This window comes from Bufo bufo, chromosome 3, assembly GCF_905171765.1.
Source record: "Bufo bufo chromosome 3, aBufBuf1.1, whole genome shotgun sequence".
NCBI classification, from domain to species: domain Eukaryota; kingdom Metazoa; phylum Chordata; class Amphibia; order Anura; family Bufonidae; genus Bufo; species Bufo bufo.
Genome location: NC_053391.1, coordinates 219,774,756 through 219,792,410, shown reverse-complemented (window position 1 = coordinate 219,792,410; position 17,655 = coordinate 219,774,756). Strand labels below are relative to the sequence as shown.

The 17,655-nt window shown below is 42.6% G+C and overlaps 1 protein-coding gene across 2 annotated transcripts in view; it reads left to right on the top strand.

Annotated features, from left to right (window-relative positions):
- Nucleotides 1-17,655, top strand: part of SRGAP2 (SLIT-ROBO Rho GTPase activating protein 2) — a 133,579-nt gene that overhangs the window by 78,350 nt on the left and 37,574 nt on the right. For both annotated transcript variants that reach the window (XM_040423961.1, XM_040423960.1), the window contains exons 4-9: nucleotides 990-1,152; nucleotides 12,896-12,958; nucleotides 13,870-14,085; nucleotides 14,221-14,349; nucleotides 16,486-16,707; nucleotides 17,498-17,599. In XM_040423961.1, the coding sequence (XP_040279895.1) occupies nucleotides 990-1,152; nucleotides 12,896-12,958; nucleotides 13,870-14,085; nucleotides 14,221-14,349; nucleotides 16,486-16,707; nucleotides 17,498-17,599 (895 nt within the window). The remainder of the gene's footprint in view (nucleotides 1-989; nucleotides 1,153-12,895; nucleotides 12,959-13,869; nucleotides 14,086-14,220; nucleotides 14,350-16,485; nucleotides 16,708-17,497; nucleotides 17,600-17,655) is intronic.

Here is a 17,655-nt window from a genome sequence, read left to right as displayed (position 1 = left end):
TACTTTACATCATGTTAAAATTTCTTCTGCAAATAAGACGTTTCAAAAAAGGCAAAAGTAATCATAAACTGCCTAAAAACTATGTATGAATCCAACAGTAAAGCAAGAGCGCAAACAACAAATCGGATACAACTGAAAATGTCCTCCCCATGTGATGTCCTGTAAGAAGCCGGTTTATGGCCAATATATTTGCTGCTTCATATTATGATTTGCACGGCATTTGGCTAGTGTTTGGATACTTTCTGTGTACTGTGTGTTTATCCATACACTTTCATAGACCTTTCTAATCTGCATCCTACAAATGACCTTAAATCTATTCTCAAAAATCAGAATAAATCCCAAGCAGTTTAATTCACTCTAGACTTCATGTGGGGGGTTGAAGAACATCACAGCCCAATGTAACAGTAATCCCTTTAATCCCTCCTCCCCTTCAACGGGCTTAGTGTGAACTTTGCCTATCGTTGCCAGAGGTGGGATTAACCCTTTCCAGATGTGAGCTTGTACAGTACAGATATCAAGGACATTTTAATTTGCAGTTGCACACAAGATCACGGAGGAAGATGACTCTGAGACACAGAGGGGGGGTTTATACTTCTATTTATATTTGATATGGTTGTATTTTGTTAGTTGTAGATGTATTTCTTGGCCAACTACGAACGAGGAACCGAAACTAGTGGCATCGCTAATCCCTATGTTGTTTGACCATAAGGCCTTTTTCGGGTTGGGCTTGGCAACTCTACTGCAGGTGTAAAGTTATGACCATGGTCTTAAACTAGCCCTTGTCTAGGCCTGTTCACGCGTATGCATGTTTATAGGAAGGGGTGACATGGTCTCCTGGAGGTCACCTCAACTGCTCATTTGAGGCTGTGAAGATTTTAATAATTTATTATGGTCAGGCTTGTGCATTATTTCATTTTTTATCAGTTTTCTGTGAGAATGTTATTAATCCTTTTAATTATATGTATGGTTTATTTTTTTTTTTAATGCAGGAAGGATCAAAATGTTCTTTCTCCAGTGACCTGTTGGAACCTGCTCCTCACACAAGTGAAAAGAGAGAGCCGCAATCATGCTACATTAAGTGACATCTACTTGAATAACATCATCCCTCGATTTGGTCAAGTCAGCGAGGACTCTGGACGGCTCTTTAAGAAGGTGTGGGCCTCTTGCTTGCTATTCCTTTCTTTCTGATATTTTTGAAGGTTTAAGGAGAACCTGTCACCTCTCCAGACATGGCTGTTGTAGTAACTACCGGCATTCCCCATGTAACCGTTCTGGAGCATCTATTCTTATGACTCTGTGATGTACCTTTCCTTTATTATTTCTAGTAGAAGTTATGAATGAATTGCCAGAAGTAAAAGTACAGATGGGTGTTCCAGTTGGGGTGTGTCCTTGCACAGTCTGACACCTCGGCAGAGTAAGTCACATTCGCCACTGCAGACTGCTGGCAATTTGTAAACTTCTAGCAGGAATAATACAGGAATGGCACAACATAGTCTTAAGAATAGATGTTCCAGAATTGCTTTTAAAGGGGGAATGTAGGTAGTTACTAAAACTGACATTTCAGGAGGGGCGACGGGTCTTCTTTAAGAGGTCATTCATCGAGTACTCTTATCTGATTGGTCCGTTGGAAATTTCACTTTTCTAATATATTATCTGTCCTCTGAGCTCTTCTCATTTTTGCAAAGATGAAGTCACTAGTATTCATGTAAACCAAGGGGGGCATTTAGCAAGACTTTTACGCCAAGAAAAAGTCACAAGTGATGTTACGTGAAACTTTTATTTTGTAAAATCTTGCGACTTTTTGTTAGATACACACCACAAGAAAGGGGCATGGTTTACGGCAATAAGGGCATGGTCTGACAAAAGCAATCTGTCAGTACATATACAATTTCCAGCAGTGTCCTTCTTGCACTGCACTCTTCCATGACCATATGGTAAGGTTGGCTGCTCAGCCCACCAGATGAATACTGGCACCGAATTCCGAATATCACAAGGCCAGGCTGTGAACTGCAAAAATGCTAAACTTGAGGTAGTAGTTAATGTTTGGCAAAGATAACATGTTCGCAACCTGCATCAATGTCCCTAAATAGGGATGAGTGAACCCGAACTTCACCGGGTTCGGGTGGGCTAGGAAAACGGAAATTAACGAAATTTAAGAGGCATTCCGTTTTGATCCGTCATAATAGAAATATATGGCCAAGCATAACGGATCAGTCTGGTTTCTTTTATGCAGGAGGGAAAACAAAGTCCAGGCGGATACGTTATGCTTGGCCAAAGACTTCTATTATGACAGATCAAAACAGAATGCCGCTTAAAGGCTTCAATTTTGCATTCCGTTAAATTCCGTTTTCCTAACCCACCCGAAGCCGGTTAAGTTCAAGTTCGCTTATCCCTAGTCCTAAACTAACACTACTACCAAATGACAGAAAACGGGATCAAAATCACTTGAATTTGTAAGGTGGTGAAGTGCCCATTTAAATGAAAAGGAGAGAGAAAAAAAGGAGGAGGTTTTATTCAGACACTAAAGGATCTAGAGAGAAGAATCCTCCTGTGTCTGACAGTAGGCGCCGACAGTGGTGGTGACTGAAGTCTAGGTAGTGCAAGGGTGGCAGCCAAAAAGTGTCCAAGTGGAGCACTCAATGTAGATTTTTGAAAAAACAAAACAAAAATAGGGGTGGGGAGGAGGTACAGGAGTGGCGCCAAAAACCGAGCAAAAAAGCACAAAAAATTCACTAAAATTTTTTTTTTTTATATATCATGGTGCTAGAGTGCTAGCATATTATGCATGTAGGTCAAAAGCTTCTATATATAAAAAACCTTTCATGTAAAAAAACATATAAAGTGAATTAATAATAATGATTGTTAAAAAATTTAATATAATAAAAAAAAAAAAAAAAATAGTAGATATAAAGAGGTCCCTGCTGTGGTGAGCACAGAGGGTTTAAGGTGAAGGTTAAAAACCAAGGGTTAAAAGAAAGGAATAAAATGGATGAACAAACATCCAGTGAGGCACTTACTTCACTGGGGGGTCGTCAGCAGGATAAGCATAAAACACCTGTGACGATTCCCCCCTGGCCAGGATCGTGTGTAGAGTCTTAGTGAATGATGGCAGCAAGGCAGTGTGCTTCTGATCAAATCACCTTTATTAGCAGATAAGTGGCTCAACGCGTTTCGGGGATCAATGTTTCCCCTTCATCAGGAGCAAGTGGCTATATGAGTGCCCATTTAACATGCCTTCTTGCCAGGTTCCAACGTTATTTGATGAATTGTTTTTTCCCGGCTCACTGAAGGTTTACTTAGAAGATAAGAAACTGCTATATATATTGACGTGTTCATATCCTTATTGTTCTGGTTATGGCGGCTTTCCTGGAAACAAGTGTTTGGATGCTCCATGCCCAATCTGAGATGTGAAGGGGGAGTACTGTCCTGTGTACCATAATTGGTTGGGAGCGACATTGTAGGTGGGCCCAGTAGAGCATGAGAATGCATAGACGTGGGGGTTCTAGGTTACTCACATGGGCAGAGCAGCTAGTCTTTATAAGATGCTGCCCTTTCCACCATTGGGAGAAGGGCTTGTATCTGTGAACTACTGCCCCTGTGTAAAACCCAGGTTGTGAGAAGTATTGCAGGCAAATAGAGGCCGTAAGCACTTGGAGAGTAGGCTCCCTTCATGATGGTGGCAGCGGTGGAGAGAGGAAGTGTCTGAGAAGTTGGAGGAGGTAGGAACCTCCCTGCAAATAGTATAGCGATTCAAATCGCTAAATGTGATTGTCGTTAATCACCTCATCTAAATGGGCCTTAAGTGGCAGTGCAGGCCTGTGGAAAGGCCATACCAATCACCAGATTTACCAACTTTCCCAGAACAACCAGGAGGCTGCTGGAAAAGAGGACATCTCCGGGACAAGTTGCAAAAATCTCCGGGATGCTGCATGGACTATTGCTTTCTCCCAGAAAGCAGTCATTTATGAACTTTAACTATATGTGGTGTTTCTATTGAGGAGGTATGATGGAATAGGGGCATGGTTTCTTTTCTTCTTTTCACTTTAAGCTCCTCCTTACACTTTTTCTATTTTTCCACTTGCTTCATTTCATTTATTTAGCCCTCAATTTGATTCATTTTTTGATCTTTCACTCCCTCTTATCACTCGTGCCAACTGTCAGCAGACTATGTTCTTACCATGCCATTCGTTGGCAGACTGTGCCAGATGCCATTTTGTTCTCATTTTATTAGTTAGCCTTGTGTATATTAATCAAAGGGGTCAAACCCTGCGATAATTTTAATCTGATAAAATATGTGGTCAGTGACTGCTGTATATTAGTGACTGCTGACAATGCCACCTAGACTTTAGATTTTTGTTTTTTTGCTTATTTAGCTCATCGCTCCTTGACATCTGTCTCATTTCAGCATGTTACACTAGACTTTTAAAATTCACATCACATATTCAGTCAATTGTTTTTTGTTCAAGTCAAATGCTTCGGTAATTGCAGCCACATTTACATCTGCCTTTGCCTTGCTTGCATTTCACATTTCAGCTGACTTATTTCTTGAAGCCAGGATAATGACAGTTAGAAATTTAGAGCATAGACCCACATTTGCTAATGCTGTTTAAAAGTAAGACCGCGTACAATTTAGGCTCCCATACACATTAGTGTGTTATTGGAGCAAACTGTCGAGAACCATGGGTTCGGCCGACAGTCTAATGTAAATGGAAGTTCCGGACTCTCCCAGACAGATGACGGTGAGGGAGAGAAGGATTGGACAAGGTGAATATTTTCATCTGATACTTTTGTTCTCCTGGGAGATAAGTTGACCATCAGAAGCGTCTGGCAGCGGTATTCTCAGCTCTCCTCATTAAATACATATATATGTTCAGATCTGCAGAACATATATGTGTATGGGCGAGTTGGGAGAGATAGCCGTCTGCCGACAGCAACTGAATGTGTATGACTGGCTTTAGACAGGCTTAAAGGGGTTGTGTCACTTCAGCAAATTGTATTTCTCATGTAGAGAAAGTTAGTAGAAGCCACTTAGTAATGTATTGTGATTGTTCATATTGCTTCCTTTGCTGGCTGGATTCATTTTTCCATCAAATTGTACACTGCTTGTTTCCATGGTTACGCCCACCCTGGAATCCATGAGTGATGGCCGTGTGCTATGCGGGTGCAGTCCGGATAGCACACAGACAGAAAGCTGCGTCGTCTGAATCGGACAAGACCACTTTAACCCACTAATATGGGACAGACACATCTATAACTATAATATCTTATTAAAGGGGTTGACCACTTTCTGTCTACTAAGATGACTACATTGCACTCTCTATTTCATAAGGTATGCCCCCTTGTTTGCCAAGTCTTTTGTACTGCCCACACAGAGGTCCTGTCCATAAGATGGCCGCTGATGGAGGGTCATGTGACCAGGCAAATCACCTCCATGTGATGTCTTCTCCATTCAGATACACTACACCTGGAGTTTAGTGCAGGTGCAGTGTGTTTGAATGGAGGCGATATCACATGGAGGTGATTTGCCTGGTCACATGACCCTCCATCAGCGGCCATCTTATGAACAAGACCTCTGTGTGGACAGCACAAAAGACTTGGCAAATAAGGGAGTATACCTTATAAAATATAGAAAATGGTGCAGAATTTCAACAAAGGTTATATTCCTAAGTGTCATATAATTATCTCACAAACACATTGCTCAACAACAACTAGAAAGTGGCCAAACCCTTTAAGTATGTATAAGGCTACTTTCACACTTGCGTTTTGGGCGGATACGTCATGGATCTGCAAAAATGGATCCGTTACAATAATGCATCCGTCATGAACGGATCTGGTTGTATTATCTGTAACATGGCCAAGACGGATCCGTCATGAACTCCATAAAAAGTCAGTGGGAGACGGATCCGTTTTCTATTTTGCCGGATTGTGTCAGAGAAAACGGATCCGTCCCCATTGACTTACATTGTGTGCCAGGACGGATCAGTTTGGCTCAGTTTCGTCAAGCGGACAGCAAAACGCTGCAGGCAGCGTCTTGGTGTCCGCCTCCAGAGCAGAATGGTGACTAATCGGAGGCAAACTGAGCAGATCCTTTTCCTTTCAGAATGCATTAGGGCTGATCCGTTTTGGACCGCTTGTGAGAGCCCATGACAGATCTCACAAACGGAAAGCTAAAACGCCAGTGTGAAAGTAGCCTAATAGAAATGTGTAAAAATGGAAAATGTTGGAATAATAAGTCAACAATGGTAACGACTGTGAAAGTGTGATCTACTAATACTACTACCACTATAGGCTTAGTAGAATAATCACCGGATAAGCAAAATCCAGGAATCAAACCCATCTGAGCCGTTCTCTGCCAAGACTGAAATAAAAATGTTCCATAGTCTCCACATAACAGAAGCTTGGGAGCGTTTTGTAGTTGGTAGGCCGCGTTTGTGTAGTGGAGCCAGTTGGATTGTTTGCTGATTTTACAAAGGTTGATTTGTAGCCAACTACTATATGAGATTGCATCTCTAACCTCCGGTCTGCCCCTCCCTCTCGGGTGTCTCCCATGGGGACATGGAGTTAAAGAGACAGCTCAGCGTGTGGTCTCCTTCCTGACATTGTGGCTGGGCTACATGAAAAGTCCCATAGGGAAAGGGCAGCGGGATGAAGGTATTAACAATTAATATGGCAGCGAGTGCCCCCTCCTGTGATAGAAGCCTTTAGAAAAAATAACTGCATGAATTAGTGATGCCAGTTGCGGGGTCTGGATAAGGGGGATGTCTGTCTCTGTCGTCGTCCCCCCTATCTGCAAGCTTGTGGCTTACACCGGAGAGTGTAGTGATTGACAGGTTAAGGATTAAACATTGCATCTGTCCATAAGTTTGACGTAACATACAATTTGCCAATACTCTATATATACGCTATATGTAGTTACAGGGTTTTAGCATGGTCTGGAGAACGGGCAAGGATCCAGCAATTCTGTGTGTGCAGTAGCCTGTCCTGTGCCCATCTGGTGTCAGAGCTCTTCAGGGTATCTTCTCCTCATGTTCTCTTACCAAGTCTGCATCACCTCCAGAGTCTTCCTCTCCCCCCACTCTCTTCCCTTCTGTTCCCGTCTGTCACTTCCTCCTGTTGCCAGTGTCCGCTGTCTTCTGCTTGGATCTCCAGAACGTTGCTTGGATACTATCTACTATTAGGATAGTGGGGGGATTACTGTATCTTATTGTTAGACACATACATATCTTAGGGAATCCAGGTCCTTATTTCTAGCCATTGAGCTTGGTACACATTTTCCTGTTCACATGTCCTCAAGATGCTGGAATGTTCTCCTTCCAAGTCTTTATAGAATTCTCTCTACATTTGAAATACAGTCCTGAAATAATTTCACTGTAAGTAAGCGTTCTAGCCTAAGGACTCATGCACACGACCATGGCTTCAGTCCGCATCTGACCCGTAATTTTCTTTTTTGCGGATCGGATGTGGACCCATTCATTTCAATGGAGCAGCATTTCCACGGCCCCGCAAAAAAATAGAACATGTCCTATTCTTGTCCTTTTTACGAACAAGAATAGGCATTTGCAGAAGGGATAAAGCGGGATGCCCACTGCCGTTATCCGTGACTTGTAGACCACAAACACAGATACAGTCATGTAAGGCTAATTTCACGCAAGCATGTTTGGTCCGGGAAACACGCTCCGTATGATGGCCTGCATTTCCCAGACCGAACACTGCTCCACTGACCTCGACTCACAGCATTATACTGATCCATGTTGCTTTGAGTTCATGCTTGACCATGGGTCTGCTGTACAGTATAATGCTTTGAGTACAGTACAGAAGACCCGCGGTAAGGCAGGAATTGATGGCATCTTAAGTGATTATGATACTGTGACTTCTAGTCAAGGAAATGTGTCCGGCACATGGAGCATGTTTCCCGGACCAAACATGCTTGTGTTAAATTAGCCTAAAGGTTTTATATTTAGGCATAGTTGTATGTAATACACGGTTCCCAGAAAACCAAGGCAGACCCCTTTTAAAGGGAACCTGTCGCTATTAAAATGCATTGGCAGACATATTATAGAGCAGAAGGAGCTGAGCATATAGTTTTATGGAAATGATTCAGCAAAATTTAAAGTTCATAAAATTCTCAGCTTTTTCTGAGCTCAGTGGTCATGTAGGCAGTATGTATATAGAAGGAGCTGTCGGTCACTGGTAAGACCGTCCATATGACTGCCAAGCTCCGCAAGAGACGAGATTTGGATGAATAATTTTTGCCATAAAACTATATATCAATCTGTTCAGCTCCTTCTGCTCTATAACACTGCATTGCATTTCATGGTGACAGGTTCTCATTCTAAAAAATGTTTAATGCTCTGATAATGCTTAAAGGGGTTCTGCAGTTTTTTTAAACTGATGATCTGTCCTCTGGATAGATCATTAGCATCTGATCGGTGGGGGTCCGACACCCGGGACCCCTGCCGATCAGCTGTTTGAGAAGGCAGCGGCGCTGGCAGTAGTGCCACTGCCTTCTCGCTGTTTACTGCAGGCCCAGTGACGTCACGACTAGTATCACTGGCCTGGGCGGGGCCAAGCTCCATTCAAGTGAACAGAGCTTAGCCCCGCCCAGGCCATTGATACTAGTCGTGACGTCACTGGGCCTGCGGTAAGCCGCTGCCTTCTCTAACAGCTGATCGGCAGGGGTCCCGGGTGCCGGACCCCCGCCGATCAGATGCTGATTATCTATGCAGAGGATTGATCATCAGTTTAAAAAAACTGCAGAACCCCTTTAACTATGGGCTACAATTTTACCCACTAAACTGCCCACCAGAGTGCCAATACAACTGCGGGAATCCCGTTGAGTACCATGTATATGTGTTGCTGCCCTTTCCTCAATGACTTCTTTTGGACAGTCAGGATCACTCAGAGGGATCTTACTGTGTACCTCATGTAATGAATATTGTTTTGTTTAAAGGGGTTGATCCATTATGAGTATATATATCGCCTATCCAATGTCTGATTAGTGGGTTTCTGACTGCCAGGAATCCAGGCACGGGCGGACTGTGAACTTAAAGTGGCCCTGGAAAGAAAACTAAAAGTGGCCCCTTTTTGTAGGCAACACAAGTAGGCGGGTCAGCAATACCATAGTGCAAAATACCATCCCAGCAGAACCAAATAATAGTGTGGAACAATATACTGCCCCAAAAGCTGGCCCTCTGTGGTGGCCATCAATAGCTGCCATCTTCTGTCCTCCTCCTCCAGTTGTCTATGGTGCAGGGGACCTAAGAGGTGATGTGCAGGCCACAGTATTTGAATTCAGGAGGGCATGTGTGGTCGCTGGCTAGGTACATGAGTACTTGATTCTCACAGTGTTATTTACCGCTGAGAGCTGATTATGTACCCGGTCAGCAGCAGAGAGGAGGACTTGGGTGGCCCCCCAGGGCATTGGCCCACCGGGAAATTACTCTGTAGGGTCTATGGCCAATCCGCCCCTGGATACTGGGATCATGAGAAAAGGGACCTGTTTGCCCCTTTCTGAATGGAACGATGGTCACACATTTATGCTGTTTCTACATTCAGCTCTATGGGATGCTGAAATTAGCTGAGCACTTGTACTCGGCTTTATCCAGCATAGAGTGGAGTGGTGGACCCTCGGGTGTGTGTGCCACTTCATTTAAACAGGAAGCATATGCCCCCATTCTCGTGATCAGCTGGGGCCCCAGCAGTCGGACCTCTGACATTTAGACACTTATTCCCTATTCTGTGGATAGTGGATAAGTTGTCATAATAGGACAACCTCTTTAGGGTCCATTCACACGTCCGTAAGTGTTTTGCGGATCCGCAAAACCCTGACACCGGCCATGTGCACATGGCCAGCACTATAATATTGCGGACACTGTGTGCTGTCCGCATCTTTTCCGGCCCCATTGAAAATGAATGGGTCCACACCCGTTCCGCATAATTGCGGAACGGATCCGGACGATTCATACGGACATTTGAATGGAGCCTTAAAGAAGATTTATTATATTTGGAGATATTGCACTGGTATTTTATACTAGAACTTATTTTCATGGCACTCCCTAAATGTTTACATAAGGTTTTGTAGAGCTACTTGATTTTTTTGGCTACTTTCTATGCTTTTATTCATGCTTGTGCACACATAAGGGCAGGTTATTTAATCTAAAGACATCCAAACTTCTGCGCTGATTAATTTCATAATGTAACTTCATAGGGCTCGGGGATTTTCTGCTTCAGAGCTGCAAATCTTCTGTTAGCCTTCTCCCAGCTGTAGAGTTAAAGTGTACCTGCCATTTTAAATAACGTCTGACATGTCATGGAGACAGTTCTCCTGAGAGATTATTGTACATGACCTACCCTAAAAAGGCCTGTTGGAGCCAGTGGGGCATTACACAACATAAGGGTGGATAACGAGAAATGTCTCTGGTGAGGTGTGCTAATGATTCAAGAATAACTCTGATCAGAAATGCAGAGCAGAATTTGGGGAGGTTAACCTACTACAAAATTGACATTGCATATGCTGCCTGTGTAGAATTGGTTACTAAGTTTGAGTGTTTTGGTTATTAGGTTTGAGGGTTTTCCAAGATTTTAATACTGATGACCTATCCAATGGATAGGTCATTAGTATCTGATCAGTGGGTGTCCGACACCTGGGACCTCCGCCAATCAGCTGTTTGAGAAGGCCTTGGCTCTTGCAGTAGCGCCACGGCCTTCGCGCAGCTTATCCTAGGCCACTGACTACACATTCATCGGTCATATGGCCTAGGAGTAGCTCAGCCCCAATTAAAGTGAATGAGGTTGAGCACGATGCCAAGCAAAGGCGCTGTGCTTGGTAAGCTGCGAGAAGGCCGCAGTGCTCACAGCAGCTGTGCTTGGAATCGCACTCTGCCCCATTCACTTCAATGGGTCTGAACTGTACCTAGGCCATATGACCGATGAACGTGTCTTCACTGGCCTAGGAAAAGCTGTGAGGAGGATGTGGCTCTACTGCGAGAGTCAAGGTCTTCTCAAACAGCTGATTGGCGGGGGTCCTGGGTGTCGGACCCCCACCAATCAAATACTGATGACCTTTTCACTGCCTGGCCTTATCAATCAAAGTGCAGAGTGCAGTTGCAGAGAGCTGAACCTAGGTGTAACGGCAGTGAATGAACATGGGACCAACACAGATGCCTTCAGCTATCAAGCACACATACAACAGGTCAGCCAGTTTCACTAGGTACAAATCTGCTGATAGATGCCCTTTAAAGTAGTAGCAAAGTGAATGAGATTTTCACAAATTCCCACAAGGATTTTGAATCCATAGCAGGTCAATTGTGGTTGCAGATTTCTGCTACCCTTTGCTGTACAGAAGGTGAAATCTGTAACATACCTGCAGCATTTCCATGAGGGTTTCCACAACACAATTTTCACCGTTTGGTGAAGGTTTTTATGGAATAGCGGTAGATTCACTTCGGACTTTCCACAGTGGACCTGCCACAGGAGGCCACACCATAGAGGTCCTATTAATGTTAGATTAAATGAATTTTACTACATAACCCTCTTGTGAACTAAAGTTGTTTTTGTCCTATAGTACATTGCCATAAAGTTACTTTAAAAGATGTTGTCTGCTTTGGACAATCCCTTTTTTTTGTTACACAGTTTAATAAAAATAAACTGGTCATGGGGCATCCTGCCAGGAATCAGCTGTCATCTGCAAGGGAATCGGACAAGTGTTCTATACTCCTGCAGTGCCACCACAGGGGAAATAAAGCATTACATGGTGCCCGTTGAAATCAATGGTCTGTCCTTGCAATTTATGAATGTGCCAAGACCTCCAGAGAGTTAGGAATTCTTTGTAGCCCCTCTCTGGTACGACTACTTAGGGCTCTTTCACACGAGCGGATCCCGTGCGTGGAATCTGCTGTATGAAAGAGAGCCAAGCCCCGTTCCGGACAGCAGAGACACGGAACATTAACATGACTGATAATTCTCTTTGCCTCTCGGTGACCTTTTTACTACAAAATCACGGTGACCATTTTATCTCACTGTGATTTTTGTAGTAAAAAGATCACAGAGAGGCAAAGAGCATTATGAATCATGTTAATGCCCCGTGTCTCTGCTGTCCGAAATGGGGCTTGGCTATCTTTCACGCAGCGGATTCCACGCACAGGATCCACTAGTGTGAAAGAGCCTTTAATGGAGGTCTGGAATGAAGAGTGCCCCTCTTTTACCTCAGAATACCTTGGTAGGGTATGTGAAAATAGGCTTTCTTAGACTGTCATTAAGACAACTTATCTCCTATCCACAGGATAGGCGATGAGCATTTTAGATTGGCGGATGTCGATCCACTCTGTGGTCCCTGCTGATCGATGCTTGTCCACCACTCCATTCAGCTCCAAGGGACTGCTGGAGATGGCCGAGTACAAGCTCTCAGCTACCTCCATCAGCCTCATAGAGATAAATGGAATGGCCGTACGTATGTGTGACCCCTACTTCATTCATACAGGGATAAGTTGTCTTCATGGGACAACCCCTTCGAGGTATACTCCTGGCAATCGAAATATATTTCAGTACAATCTGGTCAGATTGGTAGGAGATTTCTCAAAACTGGTGTAAAGTAAAACTGGCTTAGTTGCCCACAGGAACCAATCAAATTCCACCTTACATTTTTCAGAGCTCCTTTGCAAAATGAAAGGTGAAATCTGATTGGTTCCTGTGGGCATCTAAGCCAGTTTTCCGTTACACCAGTTTTGATAACTCTCCCCCAGTGTATATTCATGGACATTGTGTAGGTAAAGTCTTTAGCGGGAATACTTTTTGATATTGTTGCTGACCCTAGATAAGCTATTCCATTACTGTACCTGGCCATATGTTTGTATGTCCTAAAATATTTAAACAAGTTGACAATATTGTGTCTTTGCAGAGTAAGGAGATTGGTCTGCAGCTTCAGGAGGACCTCATGAAAGTGTTAAATGAGCTTTACACGGTAAGTCCTGGGGATTTGCACCATGGCTATTGAACTCCTATTGGGGACACATACATTCATGAAATTACCCTGGAGAACAATGCTGGCTTGCTCATCTCGCGGCTCTGTCCATAGAATCCATTTTACCCTGGTTGTTGTTCATTGTAAATGAGGAGAATTTGGTTTGATCTTGGGCCACTTAATCAGATAAAAGCAGCATGAGGAACATCATTAATAATAATAATCAAGTAATCATTTCTCTTTATTAAAAAAAAAAAAGTGCTGCATATATTAGACTTGAATACTTGTCTGCATATATTAGACTTGAATACTTGTCGAACCACGCTGGAGAAGGGATTTCGAATTCCTAGTTGTCATTGTGCGGCAGAGAATTATGGTCGTTGTCCTGTTTTTTTAACATCAATTATTCAATTATTTAATTATTCAAAAGATGGAATAACAGGATTAGACCATTAAGTCCAGACTCGCATGGGAAAAGATGGCATGACTGCCCTTATGTTAGCACCCCTTTGTACCTTTATTTCACTTTCAGGAAAGTTGTATTTTTATATCCAATAATCCATCCTGTTTTGTATGTATACACACCTAATGTTCACACAGCGCATTTCGTACCTTCCAACCAGTTTCACAAGATTAGTGAATGGAACACTATGAAATACTCATATTTTATATATTTACTGCTGAAATTGTTGCGTACATATGTAGTTTTTTTTTGTAGCTTTTGTCAATGAAAACTTCCAAAAATGTATATTTTTTACTTCACATATCGTTTTCTCTTCAAGGAAAAAATTCCCCCGTGATCTTAGTTCCGAATGTCATGAAATCCACCTTTCCTGCACCTTTTAGTGCAACAGTAGTGGACTTTTTGAGCATAGCATGATCATTTTTGTTTTGTTTTTTCTTTTTTTCAGGTGATGAAGACCTATCACATGTATAATGCAGATAGTATCGTAGCACAAAGTAAGCTGAAGGAGGCGGAGAAACAGGAGGAAAAGCAAATGAGCCGGTCGGTGAGACAGGAAGATCGTCAGACTCCCCGATCCCCAGACACCGCCACCAGTGTCCGCCTAGATGAAAAACACATTAGGCGCAGCTCTGTTCGAAAGATTGAAAAGATGAAAGAAAAGGTAAAAATGATCATAATCTGCTAATATTGTCTTTAGTTGCTTTGCTTGACTCTTTGCACATTCCATAATCATTCTGTGTATGTAGGCCTCAGAGTCTCAGAATGTCCCTTTATCTTTTTCTTTTTGCTCTTTTAGCGTCAAGCCAAATACACAGAAAACAAGGTGAAGGCCATTAAGGCTCGTAATGAGTATGTACTGGCACTGGAAGCCACTAATGCGTCTGTCTTCAAATACTACATCCATGACTTGTCTGACCTCATTGATGTAAGTATCACTCGTTGACTGGAGTTTTCCCATACAAGGGAAATGCAAAAATGGTGATTCCCAATTATTTCAAAACGCATGGTCATCTAGTGGGATAATATGTATATACTGCTATCCACTCCAATCCCATGAGGGATGACCGTTACGACAAACACGTTGTATGTGACACCTTAAATGTCAATTAATAAAATGCATGCCACTGAAATGATACCGATTACTGTATATACACTGACATTGAACTAAAACTATATGTCACATTATATATGCAGTGACCTGATACTTAGGTACAGTATGTATGTGGAATGCACTAAATCAAAGGCTTGTATAGCTCTAAATTACACCCGCAGGTCAATCATTTATGGGTTCAGTTATACATTCACATAGGAAAATTGGTTATTTTGCTGGTATGGTAATAAAGCAGCCACGGTCACTTTGTTCTGGAATAGGCAGTAAAATTTAAAAGGTTAATACCAAATAACTATCAGTGACCTTATAGAAGTTCTCTAAACGGATAAGTGTTTCAGTCTGCTATTACTACTCTCAGTAGTACCATCACGTTGTATGATTGATCCAGCCTGGTTTTGTGGCTTCTGTTTTAATTTAAAGGGAACCTGTCATCAACTTTATGCTGCCCATACTAACAGCAGCATAAAGTATAGACAGGTGAGATGATTTCAGAGGTCTGTCATTTATAAGTTAAAAGTAAGTGGTTGCTGAGAACCAACATCACAATCTTTGCAGACTGGGCCTGGAAAAGAGTCATGGCCACCTGAGAAGAGTCCTGGTTATTCATGAATTCCTGCTCTCCTGCCCACCTGCTGATGACTGACAGGCTTCTACCTAGTTTTCTCCCTTTCTCTCTAGGAGAGAACTGCCAATCATCAGCAGATGGTGAGAGAGCAGGAGATGATGTATAACCAGGACTCTTCTCAGGTAGATCTGACTCTTTTCGAGGCCCAGGCTGCAATGATTATGATGCTGGTTCTCAGCAACCACTTACTTTTAGCTCATGAGTGACACAGCGCTGACATCAGCATTTCTGTCACTATTTTATGCTGCCCTCATTGAGATCAGCATAAAGTTGATGACAGGTTCCCTTTAAGTGTGAACATAATTTACACTCTGGGCACCATTCTGAACACCAAGGTGTGCCACTTCTCTTCTCCCACATAGTACTGAATATGAAGGGAAAGCAAGGAAGTAATGACCAGGTTAAATGTTAAGGAGAACCATGTGTTTAAAGGAACACTAAACCTAGAAAAGGCACAAAAATGTTAAAAAAAATCATAAAATCCTAGTGCTTCCCTTAATCTCCCCCTAATATGTCATATTACAAAATCTTCCTAACATGTCCTAGCAGAACAGCCATGTTCCCCCTCCTCATGTCCTGTGTCTAGATGCAAGTCAGTGGGCTGCAGCAGGGTCTTCCCCTCTGTCCTGTCTGCAGTAAAGACAAAAGTTCTGTCCTATTTGTTAAGCTTCACCACCCAAAGCCTTTCCACCTCCCAAGAAAATGGGACAGGGGTATTCACCCCTGTGTCTTCTCCTTTTTTTTTTTTTTTAATGGTCATGATCTAAAAAGTTTGGGGAGGGGGTATAAATCAATATACAGTTGTGGCCAAAAGTTTTGAGAATTACATAAATATTGGAAATTGGAAAAGTTGCTGCTTAAGTTTTTATAATAGCAATTTGCATATACTCCAGAATGTTATGAAGAGTGATCAGATGAATTGCATAGTCCTTCTTTGCCATGAAAATGAACTTAATCCCCAAAAAAACTTTCCACTGCATTTCATTGCTGTCATTAAAGGACCTGCTGAGATCATTTCAGTAATCGTCTTGTTAACTCAGGTGAGAATGTTGACGAGCACAAGGCTGGAGATCATTATGTCAGGCTGATTGGGTTAAAATGGCAGACTTGACATGTTAAAAGGAGGGTGATGCTTGAAATCATTGTTCTTCCATTGTTAACCATGGTGACCTGCAAAGAAACGCCTGCAGCCATCATTGCGTTGCATTTCTTATGCCAGTGTTAATTAAAAAAGAAAACACCAAGTTTGTTACGAGGTGCATGTCTCAATTTTGCCGCATCGAAGTCTTTGCATCAGACACTCAAATTTTGCAATCCTGTTGCAGTGTTGTGACCTGGGCTACCACTCGAGCTTGCATCGTGCTCTGCGCACTTTCCTTTCTGCCGAGTTCAACTTACAACACTCCAAGCAAGAAGGACTGGAGGCTCTGGAAAATGCCACCGAAAACCTAGATGCCACTTCAGACAAGCAACGTCTCATGGAATCCTCCAACAGTGTCTTCTGCCCTCCTGTGAGGTTTGAGTTCCAACCGCACATGGGAGATACAGTAAGTATCTTTATGTTGGATTCTTTATAAAGTATTGCAGTTGAGATATACTGTACATTTGTAAGGGCTGCAATTTCACATTTCTTCGTAGTTACTTAAAGGAATTTGCCATGCTTTGAACTGATTCCTTATGCACAGGATAGGTGATAAGTGTCTGTGGGAGTTAGTGGGGGTCTGCGTCTTGGTCCTCGACTGATCACAAGTTGGGCTGGGGTACTTTGTCCCTTGTATGAATGTAGCAGCATTCAAGCATATGCTCTGCCACTCCTTTTCTATCTTTGGTTCTGTCGGAGATAGTCGAGCGCTTTACTCTACTGTATTCATTAAACCCATAAAGACTGATTGTGGTGGCAGCAGGCATGAGTTACCTCTCTATTTATACACGAGAGCCCAGTTCTCATGATTAAGGGGGTTCCAGCAGTTGAACCTCCCACTGATCAAGCACTTATCCCCCTAACCTAAATTCTGAATATCCTAAAAAGGACCCGTTTAAATATACTGGTGATGAATTGGACTGAATTGACACCACTCCTTGTAGGCCACCCAGTTATTATAAAGTTCTAAATTAAGAAAGCAGGAAGAACCTCAAGAAATCCATGTTGTGGCATCCCAAGTAAATACGTTTTACAAGGTAGGAAATTGAAGTTAAAAAGATATTGTTTCTCATATTCCTACAAATCAGAATCGTATAGGGAAAAAGGAGGTCAACGCTGTATATTTCTTCTACAAATTGTGTTGATGATTTTTGGGTATTACCATAGTCATTGACTAAGTCTGTCTTGGTCTCTAGGTCTCTCTATTGTGTGCACAGCAACCTCTACAGGGAGAGTTGGCTCAGAGGTGCCAGCAGCTGCAGTGTCGGTTGTCCACATTACACATAGAAAATGAAGAGGTATGTACTCATTTTTACTTTTTTTTTAGGCCAAAAATATGATGATGTGGATACAT